Source organism: Semicossyphus pulcher, unplaced genomic scaffold (assembly GCF_022749685.1).
Source record: "Semicossyphus pulcher isolate SPU_LCO1_2020_fin unplaced genomic scaffold, fSemPul1.0.p SCAF_19, whole genome shotgun sequence".
NCBI lineage: Eukaryota > Metazoa > Chordata > Actinopteri > Labriformes > Labridae > Semicossyphus > Semicossyphus pulcher.
In genome coordinates this window covers 4,663,549-4,677,148 of record NW_027211692.1, presented here as the reverse complement: position 1 = coordinate 4,677,148, position 13,600 = coordinate 4,663,549, and the positions used below count along the sequence as shown (strand labels likewise).

At 41.4% G+C, this 13,600-nt stretch overlaps 2 protein-coding genes across 2 annotated transcripts; one reads left to right on the top strand and one right to left on the bottom strand.

Moving 5' to 3' along the window:
* Positions 1–1,991: 1,991 nt before the first annotated feature.
* On the top strand, positions 1,992–5,432 carry exosc5 (exosome component 5). The gene is made up of 6 exons (XM_069669151.1): positions 1,992–2,128; positions 3,430–3,543; positions 4,128–4,249; positions 4,367–4,507; positions 4,999–5,088; positions 5,259–5,432. Exons 1-6 carry the CDS (start codon positions 2,029–2,031, stop codon positions 5,352–5,354), a joined length of 663 nt encoding a protein of 220 aa, XP_069525252.1. The 5' UTR covers positions 1,992–2,028; the 3' UTR covers positions 5,355–5,432.
* A 160-nt stretch (positions 5,433–5,592) lies between these two features.
* tmem91 (transmembrane protein 91) lies at positions 5,593–13,275 on the bottom strand. Its single transcript, XM_069669150.1, has 3 exons — positions 11,702–13,275; positions 9,301–9,447; positions 5,593–7,884 (listed from the first exon to the last, which is right to left on the bottom strand). Exons 1-3 carry the CDS (start codon positions 12,134–12,136, stop codon positions 7,729–7,731), a joined length of 738 nt encoding a protein of 245 aa, XP_069525251.1. The 5' UTR covers positions 12,137–13,275; the 3' UTR covers positions 5,593–7,728.
* Positions 13,276–13,600: the final 325 nt, after the last annotated feature.

The following is a 13,600-nucleotide window of genomic DNA, read 5'->3' as shown; positions in this document are numbered from 1 at the left end:
GGTACTTACTCAATGAGGTGTTTACTTGTCTCACATATCAGAAAATAGAAGAAGACTAATTGTGATAAAAACAGCTGAGTGACTACTGCATAAAGAGTGTGAGCTGATGATATATCCTCCTGTAGCAGCATCATGTTAATCTATACATGCCTTCCATGAAGCCTTCAGTAAAGTAGAAATATTGATTTTACAATTCAAAGTACATTCAAGTTCAACACAATAAGCCAGACTTGTCATAGCACCTATTTTCTGTGCTTTCTTTATGTAAAGACATTAAATGTTTCTTGTACAATAAAATATTGTATGAACATTATATTCAAAGGTTATCTTAGCAATGACTTCCACCGAGATAAACAAGAGCCACAAGTGGGCCTTTGTTTAGGGAGGCTTGTTCACGATGGTTGAGGCCCTTGGAAACCATGTCCTTTCCAATCATTCGTCTGGCAGTCAGTTCCTCCAACACTTTGGGTTTCAGTTCTACAGAGTTTGCATGGGTTGAACAAAAATTGTTATTATTATAACTTATTATTTGTCCTGCTTGCTTCATAGGGCTGTCTGTTAAAGAAGAGGGGTGGACCTCTGGGGTGGTAGGCTGGACAGGTTGGTCTGGTGGAGCAGCAGGCTGGTCAGCTGTAGTTGTGGGTTCAACAAAGTGGTCAGGTGGAAAAGGACACTGGCCTAATGTGGATTTCAGCGGAGCAGGAGGCTGGCCTGATGTGGATTTTGGTGCAACAGCAGGGTCAGGTGGAGCAGGATACTTTCCCATTATGCTAGTTTGCTGAAGAGGGGGAGTGAGGTTGACCAGAAGGATTGCACACTGACCGGCTGTGGGAGCTGGCTGAGCAGGAGTTGAAGGTGGAGCCGCAGCCTTGGCGGCTGTTGAACTTTGCGCCTCCACACAGTTTTCCATATGATTTTCAAACGTTTTCCGAGTCATGATCGTCCTGGGACAGTACGGACAGTGAAAATGTCTTTCTCCTCTGCACTTCAGTTGGCACACATGAATATCAAATTCTGAAAATATAAAGATGGAGATATTCTAGTATCAGGTAGCAGCTTTATTTACTGACCTGATCAGTGTGCATATTTAGCTCATGTATCACTTGATAGTCTGACCTCCATGTTTCAAGGCCCTCATCCTGTGGATTTCTATGTGTCCAAACACTTGCATATTCTCCTTTCCGCTTGTAAATCGACGGATGGCAGAAGGGACAGTGGTAGAGATTACACTCTTTGTATGACTCCAGACCAATGACTGTATATATATATATATATTTATAGCAATCATGTGTGCAATCATCATGTACAATTTACATTCTTACTATTCGTGTTCATAAAGGTGAAAGGACGTAATTGTTTGTTTTAGTTTAAGCAGAGTTCACTGCCCTCTTGTGGACATCATGAAGAACTGCAGCACAAGAATTTATTTAAGTTCCCATTTATACAAATGTCAAAGCATACTACAATTTCGGGTAAGTACTTTCAAAATATGTGGCTGAAATTAATTTGTTAATATTTTTAAACAATATTATTTAGCTGTTTAAATAACAGTAGCAACCTAGCTAGCTAGCTAGTGGCTACCATAGACTGTATAAATAACTTTACTTCAATTTAATGGCTTTAACCCTGGCCTTTAATTCTTGAAAATTAAAGATTTAAAAAAATGTATGGGTATCAACACGAAAAGAGTTCACTGCCCTCTTGTGGCCATTGTCAGGAATTTCAACACATTACTCACGTAAAGCTCACGTCTGTGCAAATGCCCCAGGATACTAAACACTTCCGGTATATATTTTCAAAATACAATGACCAAACTGAAGGGCTCAATAATAACAAAAAAAAAAATCATAAAACAGTCATGTTAATAGTTATTTCGCGCTTACAGATCGAGACTTTGAATTAAAAATTTCTGTTGAAGTGATAGAAAATACGGATAAACGCATTCGTTACTAAGTCATCAGCAAGGGCCTTAAATATCAAAACAGATTACGTCATTCGCGTGCGACAAACTAGCAGCGTGATAGCAGCATGATGGAAGTGTCCGACTCTTCAAATGTTACTCTGAGGGAGTTTGGATGTGAACAGAGCTTACTGTCTCGACCTGATGGTTCGGCGTCCTTCATCCAAGGTAACAACATACAGAAATTTGAGCCTGAGCCGTCTGTAAAAGGCAGCTAGGAGCCCGAATATGGTTGCTGTTAGCATGCTTTATGACTAACGGCGTCAGTCAGAGCTTTTCCAAATCAATTCAGTCAAGTCATATGTTGGATTTTGTGGAGTTTGATGTATTTCAACACATAATTCACATTTGCCAACTGAATGTAGATTTGGTATAGCATCTGCCAGATACAGTCAGCTCAATGCGACACCAGAAGTTATACAAAGTTTATCACAATGCATTCATCCCCATACGTAATCCATATGTGTTTAAAATGTATTTTCCATGAGTGGAGACAAATGCCCGGCGTTCAAGCACAAGCAGCAAAAATGTTATTGGATCAAATGTTTTGATATATTTGTGTCTGTAGGTTTTACTAACTAATATAACTAACTAATATAAAAATATAATTACTAATAGATTATCATTGCGCACATTATACTGCCACAATATTTATTAACATAATTACTCAATGGGTTTTTATTAGCACTCAACAGTCTAATATAATTTTACATAATCTTTTAAAGTATTTTAATGAATATGTCATCTTGATCGTGTGTTTCCTCAAGTTGGAAGCAAGAAAAATATATCGGGGAATCAAATGAATCAAATGCGACTGTACTGTATTTTACATGCTGATTAAAATGTCAATAATACACCTTTAGTACTTCTTGAACTGTCCTCAAAGGTGGAGCCCATTTTTTTCTCCCAAAAATACGCAACGTTTTCTAACATCCTTCGAGGCTCCTGTTGGCTCCTGTTTTTTTTTGATGTGAAGAGGGTGATGATGATAATCAGAGGTGAAATTTGACAAGCGACAGTGATGCAAAATTATAGTCTTCCAAACACCATGCAATGCATAATGCAGCACATACACTTAAATCAAACCTACAGGCTTTCAGTGTCTTCACTTGTTTGTATATAATAAGAGTAAGGCCTTTTGCATACTATAAGAGTAAAGCCTCTATCAGTAGTGCACTGGTGTTGTTTAATTGGCCATTGTAGTCATCCATTGTTGTCCCATAGGTTTACACCTATATGTTGTAGGCGTCACCTTTCTGTCTTATTCCTTTTCCAGTTATTTAATGTTTCTTCTCCTGCTGTTTTTTCTTCAGTCATCAAAGGTTTTTTCCCCCCCCTGACTTCTTGTTTATATTTTATTGTCTTTATTCTGTTGTTTTTAGCTGCCCTCAGAGCAAAACTTAATTTCCCCACTTGGATCAATAATTTACGTTCTGTTGAATAATGCACTCTTTTGTTCTCATTTGAAGGGGACACAAGTGTGTTGGCTGGAGTGTATGGACCAGCTGAGGTCAAAGTCAGCAAAGAAATCTACGACCGGGCAACCCTGGAGGTGCTGATACAGCCCAAAGTGGGACTGCCAAGTGAGTGATTATCCAAAGAGAAATTCATTTCTCATTAATCGGTGAACTGATTTGTTTACTGGGAGTCTAATACAGTTCCTGGATGTTGATATAATGTAATGTGGGCATTTAAATGATCTTGTATTCGTGATAATTTATTCTTATAGCTTTGCTTAATAGCTACCTTTGATTAGAGGTAGGATATAATATTTATATGCAATAATATGTTATTAAGTCAAGCACAATATATTTTATAACTTTTCATGTGATGTAATCGTGAACACATTAGATATTGAATGTGTTTGTTTCACAAGATATAGGCATGACACTGTAGTGACAATGCTGAGTGGAAATTATGACATAATAGGCCATAATAACCAGAAATGTTCAGTTTGGAAATGTTTCTGCATCTTCTTTTGGGCAAATCAGGAAATATCAGGTCAACTTTAAGGTTTTAGGAAGCCAGTATACATTGAATTTACAGCCTTATCCACTCCTACTGTACAAAAGCTGCCAAACCACAACAAACCACAAGGTGGAACAAGTGAGCCAGTTGGATAAACAGTATGAATCAAGTGTTCATCCCATAATTTTTATTTTATCAGGTGTAAGGGAGCGATCGCAAGAGCAGTGTGTGCGCGAGACATGCGAGGCTTCTCTGCTCTTGTCTCTTCATCCGCGCTCCTCCCTCACTCTCATTCTTCAGGTGTTACATGATGATGGCTCAGTATCCTTTAGTCAAACTCTGCTGCACTGTGCTCTGAAGTTAATTCTGCTGCTAGAGTCTTGAAATAGTGTCTCAATGGTGTTCCCTGGTTAGTATACTTCCTAACCTGTTCCGCAGCTGTTGTCGTGCTCTTTGAATGCAGCCTGCATGGCTCTGATGGATGCAGGTCTGCCTATGAGCTGCCTGTTCTGCGGAGTGACTTGTGCCATTGACACAGAGGGTAAAATCATCACAGACCCTTCTGCTACGCAAGAAAAGGTAAATCTCATCCTCATGTGTTGTGTTGTGCACAAAACACCCCAAAGCGTTTAAAATTGACTCAGAAGCTTCATAGCTGTTCTACAGTGCAGTCTATTGTAACGTCTGTGCCTCACTTTGTGCACAATACGCACGTAATCAGCAATTTAGCCTCCAAAATCATTCTCACTCTCAGCTAGTAAACTGTGGATTTCACTCAGCTAAACTGTGTGGTTTGTTTGGAGATTAAAGTCAGAGATACTTAAGAGATGTAGAAGTCTAACTGGAACAAAAGGAAAGTTGGTCACACTAAAAATGTACAACCATAAACAATGAAAATGTAATGCATTATAATGGAATACTTTCTGGAGTAGACCATCCCAGATCGATGATGTGTAACAGAATTTTTCACTTGTTCTCAGATTATTTGCATGTCCTCTCAGTGCAGTCAGCACTGTCATAATCCTCACTGAATTTGTTAATTTGTTCTCGTCTCTTTCTGCCCTCTCCAGGAAAGTCGAGCCTTAATGACCTTTGCGATTGACAGCAAAGAAGGCAGAGTGTTGATGTCAGCCACCAAAGGAGCATTTACAGTTTATGAGGTCTGTGAATAAATGATCACAAGTTTTAGTTCGGTTTGTGATCATGTCTGATTTCTTCTTTTCTTCATATTATTCTGAAGGTCTGAAGCTAATGAGATGTTTTCTGGTTTTGTCTGTACAGACTTTTCATGTTTTGGGGATAATCTTTTCAATTTCTTCTCCTTCTACAGCTGCAGCAGTGTATAGCTGTAAGTCAGAAAGCATCAGAGAAGATCTTCCAGTTTTACAGGGACTCTGTCCAGCGGCGATACTCTAAAACCCTCTGATGAAGAAGCAGATCTTTTTTTTCTTGTCTTTTTTTTTTAAACAAATACTGATGTTGTAATAAAATATTTAGCAACCGCTTTGGGCTACCTTCAGTTCAGCTGTGGCGTGTAGTGAAGCTTTGGCTGAAGTGAGTGATTTGTGGGTAAGCAGTGGTGCGGCGATTGTAAGGAGACCACACTGAGCTGTCAATCAGTGTGTAAAATAAAAAGAGGAAAGTTGAATGTCAAACAAGTGCATTTATTGGGATTTTTCTCAGTTTAATATTTACACGTAATACAATGATGTGAACTGGGAAATAACTGAAAATCTCTTGTACAAATAAATCTCGTTTGCCACAACCTCTGATTCTATCGACTCACAAGAGTTGTCCAATTCAATCGTTGTTGATACAAGTGATACAAAGAGAGACAAATCTGACCAGAGCCCTTCTCATGGCAGCTTGTGATCAGTCAAGGTAATCCACATTAAATGCTCCCTAGTAAACCAGTAATTGCAGTTACTCTGCTGTAACAACGGTGATTTTTTTCATTGACACAAACAGAGGACGGTTCAGGATTGTCAGAACTGTACGACGCTGTGTGAGGAGTCGGTGCCGCTGAACATCAACAGTGATAGCTGAAGAGGGTTAGACACTGAGATAACACAGGTGTGTCTACAAATACCACTTACAGTGATCAGAATCTATCATCAGCTTAGTCTGGATACAACACCGAGTTTGCAGGAAACAAAGGATTTGATTTGACTGATCTGAAGGTCAGCTGTGGACTCTATAAAAACTATACATCTAAATAGAAAATGTCAACATTTACCTTACAGTCATTTTTTAAAATATTTACTTAGAGTTCTCTTAGTCACAGTTTTTTATGGCACACTTAAGCTCAAACCAATATGGCCAGAGTTTTTTCTTTTATCAAAGCTGTTTTCGTCGGACATCGGGACCTGGTGAAAGGAGTGAACGAAGCGAAGCTCTGAGCAGGTCTGTGCATGACAAACTACCAACTTGCCATGCAGGTTTCTGTTGTGACCGAAATGGAGATTTCACTGACTCATGCATCACATGGCTGAGCATTAGATGTCTTGCTAGACTATTTTTTGCATCATTTTTTCACCCATTCGCCGCTCCTCAGAACAAAGCATTGTGTTCACACAAGTAGACAGCATTTGTCATAATGCAAAGTAGCAGGTTCCTGAAGGAGTTCAGTTCTCTTCTTTGAGGAGAAAATAGAATCTATATTTGGGAGCGTGGAGTAGCAGCCTGGTTGCTTCTATTAATGGAACAGCTCATGAAAGGATGATCCTTAGAGTTTCTTCTGTATTTTTGGCACTTTTCCTTGCAGGTCTGCACCCCTCTGTCTATGTCATCCTTTCCCAGCCCTGTGCATAGAAGCAGCTCCTTAATTTCTATATGTAGAGTTTCACACCACAACCTTGCGTTTCATCTGAAAGCTCTTCAACTCCACCTCTATACTTATTTTCTTAAAGAATGGCACTATGTTTTTTGTATAATTCAGCATAAAGATACTTAATCAGTCCTTTCTGCAGGTAAACGATGAGGTGAATTAAATCAGGATGGGTTGATTGATGTTCATGTTTCCATGAGGTTTCCTCGCTCTAGAGGAGTAGCAAGAATATCTGGGTTCTCTGAGAGAATAATGCTTCTGGCCTCTGATATTTAAAAAATAAATCTCCGGGGCTCTAAAACCATCACAAGCTTTCCCCCCATAAGCGACAGCGCGGGCTCAGGCCCCCCCACAGCGAGGTCCATCAGGATTTAGCTGCTGTTACGTCCTTGCTTTGACCTTCTCATAAATCTCCATCGTCGTACTCTGCCCTCCACTTTGCCCCCCCGCCCGGGGCAGACCAGGCCCACATATCCCCACTGTTCCTCTCCTGCCTCTCATAATTCTTCCCTTGTTATTGTGACAGTAATATATATAGTGTTGTGATAACATCTGCATTTGTTGTCACAGTTTTTTTTACACTAGTAACACGTGATGACGACTACAGCACAGATTCAAAGGATGGCAGGTTACTCGGGTAATAAAAACAAACCACATATACAGACTTAATCTCTTATATGGAGTGATATAGTGTAACCTATTTTGCAGTAATTTTCAATAAAGTCTTTTGAGCTGAATTCTTTCTTAATCCAATTAGAAGTGATTATAATCTCTAAACCAGCTCTTTCTCGTGTGTTAATTGTTCTTTTCCAGCTCGATGTAGATGAAACATGACTGCAGATTGGGTGGACAGACAAAGACTGTGAATAATTTACATTAACAGGTGATATGTTGGCATGTGTTGATATTCATGATATGTGTGAGAGGTCTGGTTTTGTGTGCGTATCCTTCTGTAGGCTCTTCAGAGTTGCTTTTATGGCGGCTTTCCCGACAGGTAGGAAATCAACGCGGCGATGGCACAGATGTACGTGATGATTCCAAACACAATTGAGAGCACAGAGAGCCACAGCGCCTGGCGAGACGCCGCGTTGGCCCCCTGAAAATCCCCCTGAGCCGACGCCTTGTTGGTCTGAGAAACGGAGGAGAGAGGACAGTGAGATAAGGATTAGAAGAGGGGGGGGAAAAAGAGGAGAGAAGGGCATTCGTCATCATTTGTCAACGTCCTCCACTTTCCTCTTCCACTCATTCCTACCACACGCTAAACCCGTATTACGTTCTCTGAATCACAACCAGCACTCGGGCCTCATTCATCACTTTCTCCTCCTCCCTTTCTCCTCCTCCCTTCCTCTCTCCCTCCAGTCCTTGTCTTTGACTCTGACCCCTGTTTTAGGTAGCACTCAACAATATTGGAAATCCATCACCTTGGGGCTTCTTGTTATGACTCTAATTAAACCTTAATGAAGGCCATTGATCTGATCAGAAGGCCTATGCAGCTAGCTGCCAGTTAGCTTTGCGGAAGCGTTAATGGGATTTTCTTTTCACTGATGGAAGGATGCCTGCATAAACTAAGGGCCTCCGGTGACTAGAGACGGAGGTGTTGGGGGATTTTTCCACACTGCCAGTGGTGATATTGACTGATGAGATTGTTGATGCTGTGATGTTTTCCTCTGACCTGCTCCATGTCTCCAATGTTGGGGTTGAGATTGATCAACTCAGCTTTCATATGAACATTTCTATAGGAAAAAAGCCCCTCGTGAGCTGCAGCTACAGTATCTCATCGCTGCATTCTTTTTGTGCATTGTTAGTGTCTGTTGTAGTCGAGCCCTCAACTTTCCTAGAGACTGATTTTGGAGGAGAGAGATCTTTTTCTAGGTTGCAGTGTTTGAGGCTGGCAGCATGGCTGCTGTATATTGATTTTTTAATGTGGGGGCTTGTTAGATTTCTTGCTACAGTACCATAGAACATATATAAGCTGGCATTGGATTCATAAATATTATAACACAGAGATAGCACGTATGATAGATAAGATGTGGTTGCAGGGGTAACGAGAAATGTTCTTTATAATTGAAAGTATGTCTCTGTTATTCATATCTTTCCTATGATTTGTTTCTTTAAGCAGTAGGCTTAAGTGATCATTTCTGGTTGTCACTGAATCAAACATTGAATATGAACAAATGTGGTCAATGGTTTGTGTTTTCACAACATGTAAAACATCTTCATTTAGCTTCTGCACAAACAACGAGTTATAACTACGACACAACAGACTGTTACAGGAGATTGATTGAGTCATCGAAATGAAACCACACAGCACTTCTTCATTCGCTCCTCCCTTGGTTTGTCGAGCGGTGTGTTGTTTCAAGGCTCTCATGGCATAATCCTGCAAATCTAGTTGTAATCCTTTCCTGACTAAACTCTAAGACACTCGACCTGTTGGCAGTCTGCACGCCCTGCAGAGGTTAAGACATCACCCTTGGCTGTGAACTACAGTGCCAGGTTGTATTCTGTCAGGTCAGGACTAAGTGTGTGTGAGAGTGTGTGTTTGTACCTTCTGTGATAGGTAGAAGGCAGCGATGCCCAGGGGCCAGAAGCAGCAGAGCATGGAGAAAAAGGCCAGACCCAGGTAGTCCTGAGGGATCATCAGAGGGAAGTTGCTCTCGCTGTCTGTATCACTGAAGTCATCAATGGACGAGTCCTGGGATTCAAGCAGAGTGCACTTAGGTAGAGATCAGGTTAAAGGGTCTGGTGCCAAAGTTATAAAGAAGACCTGAAATAGGACATGTTCTTGCAGAAAGTTTTGAGGTTTTTAAATGCTATTTTTATTGTATATAGCAATGCTTTGTGTTTGTCCAGTTTCTTCTGTTAGTTTGATCAAAGCAGTGGCAGACATCTTAAAACCTGGTCAAGTAAAACTAAAACTTTGTGCATAGCTTTACTACAAGGATAAATAAATGTGTTTTTATTCTAATATATGTGAGATGCTTTAGACTCACAGCTTAGTCGTTCATCTGAGTGAGTATTTGACGATCTTGAGTATCCTTCCTTTTAAAAGATGCATTAACATACAGCCCAATATCCTCTAACACTAAGTCATTGTTTTATGAGCATTATAATGTGTTTTATGGTTATGTGGCATTCACATCCTCCACAACAACTGTAAAACTTAGCCGGTGTGGTAAGATAATGTGACTGAATGGGGTTAGTCTGGATGTGCACTAGCTCTGCTGACCGCAGGCAATTCATGACTCGCATGTCTTTTTGAAACAGCTGCATATTCAATCTGACTTCCTCTCTCAGACCAACCCTGTCAAATTACTCTGCTTGTTTTATTTGGTGCGTGAAATAATTACATATTTTACAAAGATGATCCGGTAACATATGAGCAAGTTATTCAGACGCCAGCCATTTGGAAAAAAGGCTTTTCTTCCTTTGCTTTTAAAGGCCTAAATCAGAGTGCGCTATTCCACATGCTCTGATGTCATTCAGTCCACACATCTGCTCTGCTGGCCTGAGAAAATACTCTCACTTGCAAGAATTGATTTGTTCTCTTGTTGAAATGTTCTCGTGTGTAGGAAGTGTTCTTCCTCAGGCATTTTTTGTTGACATGAAGCAGCGCTGATGGATAGAAGAAGCAGGGAAATCCCAAATCTAGCCAAAAGCCAGAAGCACATCCTGCTAACATGTAACGTCAGTCAGGCCGGGACTCTCCTCAGGGTCATCCCTCTTGCATCATTGATAACGTGGGGCTGATCACAGTATTGATCATAGTTTTGGGGGGCAGTTTGAGTCCTTAAATTAAGTGTTTGAAGTGAAACAAAGGAGAAAGAGACGTTGTGTTGTGCCTCTTTAAGGTCGCTTCAAGGTTTTATTCCCACAGGCGCCTTTGCATCGCTGAACGACTGCCAGCATTCAGAATGAGCTGGGGGAAAAAAATGCTGTTCTGTGTGCTGTTCTTTTGTCCTCGTAGAGCAAACTTCCAGGCTGAACTCTGCAGCAGACAACTCCTCTAGATTTAAATGGAGGGTGGTCAGCCTGTGAGTCCACACCAGGTAGTCGGACCTTTCTGTTTGACCTTGCTGAGAGCCTTTTCATAAAGAACTTGCAGCTTCTTATTTGTGACACCTACAGCGCATACATACTAATTTTGACTCTCTAAACATCACATGACCACTGTAAGCGTCTTAAAGCTAATTTACATTTCACTCCATGGTGGGCTTTGCTCAGCCGTCTATGAAATAGAGCTGGCATCCTCCATCACTACTGTAGTGTCATTACCTGCACCGCAGCAGGAGAGGAGCTTTATGTAATCTGGCTTTTTGACAGTAAGCATTCAATTGCTGCCTACCCTGAGATATATTGCTCATGTCTATTTTAAGTTCCTCTTTGGTTCCCTGAATCTGTGCTGTGAAAATGAGTCTCTCTGGCTTTTAATGATGAACTCCCCCAAAGCAACAGAGACGATCTGGTAGAAAGAAGATGATCAGATGTAATGATTACTTACATGTAGAGATGACACAATAAGTCAATTAGTTGATGAGTCAGCAGAAGATTACTTTTGCTTTTTAATTGACCAATCATCTTAGTCATTTACGAAGCTATAATCCCAACCGTTCCCAGACTCAGCGTCTACAGTGGGAGGACTTGCAGCCTCTCTCTGTCTTTACCCGTTGGTTGGACAATATATATTTGAACATGTTCCCTTGGACTCTGGGATATAATATTAGGACTTTTTCTCTCTTTTTGACTATGAAGACAAAGTAATTAATCAACAAAGTAATCATTAGTTTCCGCCCTTGTGCTTCTGCTCCTTCCCTTGAGCATTTGCAAAGATAGCACTGCTCTTCTACATCTTTCATACATTGTTTTAGTTGAACGCTTGATTTGACTATTTGGAATTTAAATACATAAAGTCTTTTGTTAGATAAAAAACCCTCAACATGATGTCTTACGTCAGAGTCAGGAAGCAGGTCATCCTCATCATCCATGCTGTAGGACATGCTGTGGAAGTCCTGCGTCTCAGCCAGCAGCTTCCTCTCCAGCGTGGAGCCGGGCCGGATGTCCACAAAGGTGGTCTCCAGGTAGTCTTTGCTGAGCAGGGAGTCTGTGTGGCCCCAGATTGGAGCTGGCGGGTAAAAGGATTCCAGTGTGCGAGGTAAGGAGCAAGGGTCCAGTAGCTGCTGCTGCTGAAGCTCTGGAGGATGTCCACAATAGCCCCTCCACGCTAAAGGAGGGTAGGCTCTGTCCTCCTCACACTTAACCAAGAAGCCCTTGAACATCCCGCCAGGGGCCTGTCCAGCCCCGGGCCCCAGCCCCGGCCCGGATGCCCGGCTGTCATTAGGGCTTTCTCCCAGAAGAGGGTGCTCAAGCTCATCTAGATTCTCCATCCCTATCTTTTAACACCCAACGCACAAGAGGCCACCACATCAACAACCCAAAGTAATCTACAAATTGGTGTGCAGAGCGCCTCCCAGAAGAGTGTCGGCTGCTTTCAGGCTTCAGTGTTACAGTGATAATCCATCTTTAATGCTATTCTTAATTTTTTTATCTTAGCCTTTGGTTCAGAGGTCAAAAACACATGCCAGGTTTATTAGTGAAATATCCTTAACGTGCCTGTGTGAGCCTTCTCCTGTGTGCTATGGGATGTGCTGGAGTTGCATGGGGAGATTCACGATTGTCTTTTCCTCACATGTCATAAGCTATTTGTTCCAGGCCTTGACGGCTAAGGATTTGCCCTATGCCTTCCATTTCGTTTGATTGAGTGCGTCAGTGTTCATGAATATGCTAATGTAGGCTACTTTCTTTCTCATACAATATGGAAATGTCAATTCTTATGATGGAGGGCCTTGATTAGCTCGAGACAGGCTAATGAAAACACTGGGCAATGGGATTTCAGTGTGATATGCCCTCAGGAAATCATGGAAAATGTCTCTTGCAATAAAAGATGAAGTATTAATCCAAGCACAGTGTCGTGGTATCGGAGTGAAAGCAGTGAAACTTTCCCGTCAACTGTTCTAGATGGAAAAGGGTAATGAGTTGTGAGTTGAGAAATTATCGTAAAGACACTAAGAGAAATGACTCTCAAGCTGTCATGACATACAGCCACGTGTTTGTTTCTCTCAGGCGTCACTGACACAGTTTTTAAAAAACAGGCCAAAGGCAGTGGCCTTCAAACGACTGGACGGGTGCACAGCGGGGTGTTTTGAAGCTTGAATATGTACAACCTCCGGCGGCAGTCAAACTAGTGGCGCAATGAACGGATTGGGGCCATAATTGAGGGCAGTTAATCTGTAAAAGCAATGAGGCTCCAGAAATAGAATCCTATGGTGCACATCCGCAGGTCAGCGAGCCTGCCAACACGCCTGTTCCTCTGTTGTTTCAGCAGGAAGCGATAATGAAGAAATCAAAGTCCTCTGGTGTTGATTTATGGCTCTGGGTTTGATGCTTGCCACGGCAGCCCTCCTTAGAGACATGTATTTTTAATGTACTCTGTCTACCTTAAGAGGGTTTCATTCAGGACAGACGAGGAGTCAGGCAGCTCTCTATCCAGTTCTCGGATGAGGACAAGGAGGTCTGTAAAGAGAATAACAAGGTCACTCAAAATATTTACACTGCACAGCTTTAGTGTTACTATCTGCACACAGCATCCTGCTACACTTTAGATCAGAGAGGTATGCCTAAACCTAGACACAAGAGATCCACACAAAGTAACTATTACTGAATCATCTGTTTGTTATCGACATGACCTCTGACCTCACAAATTCAGTGGACAAAAAGTAGCTAAGGGCTCATTGAGCAGTACAAAGAAAACAGCACAGTTATTATTTGTTGACTCATTTATTCTGTGGCCT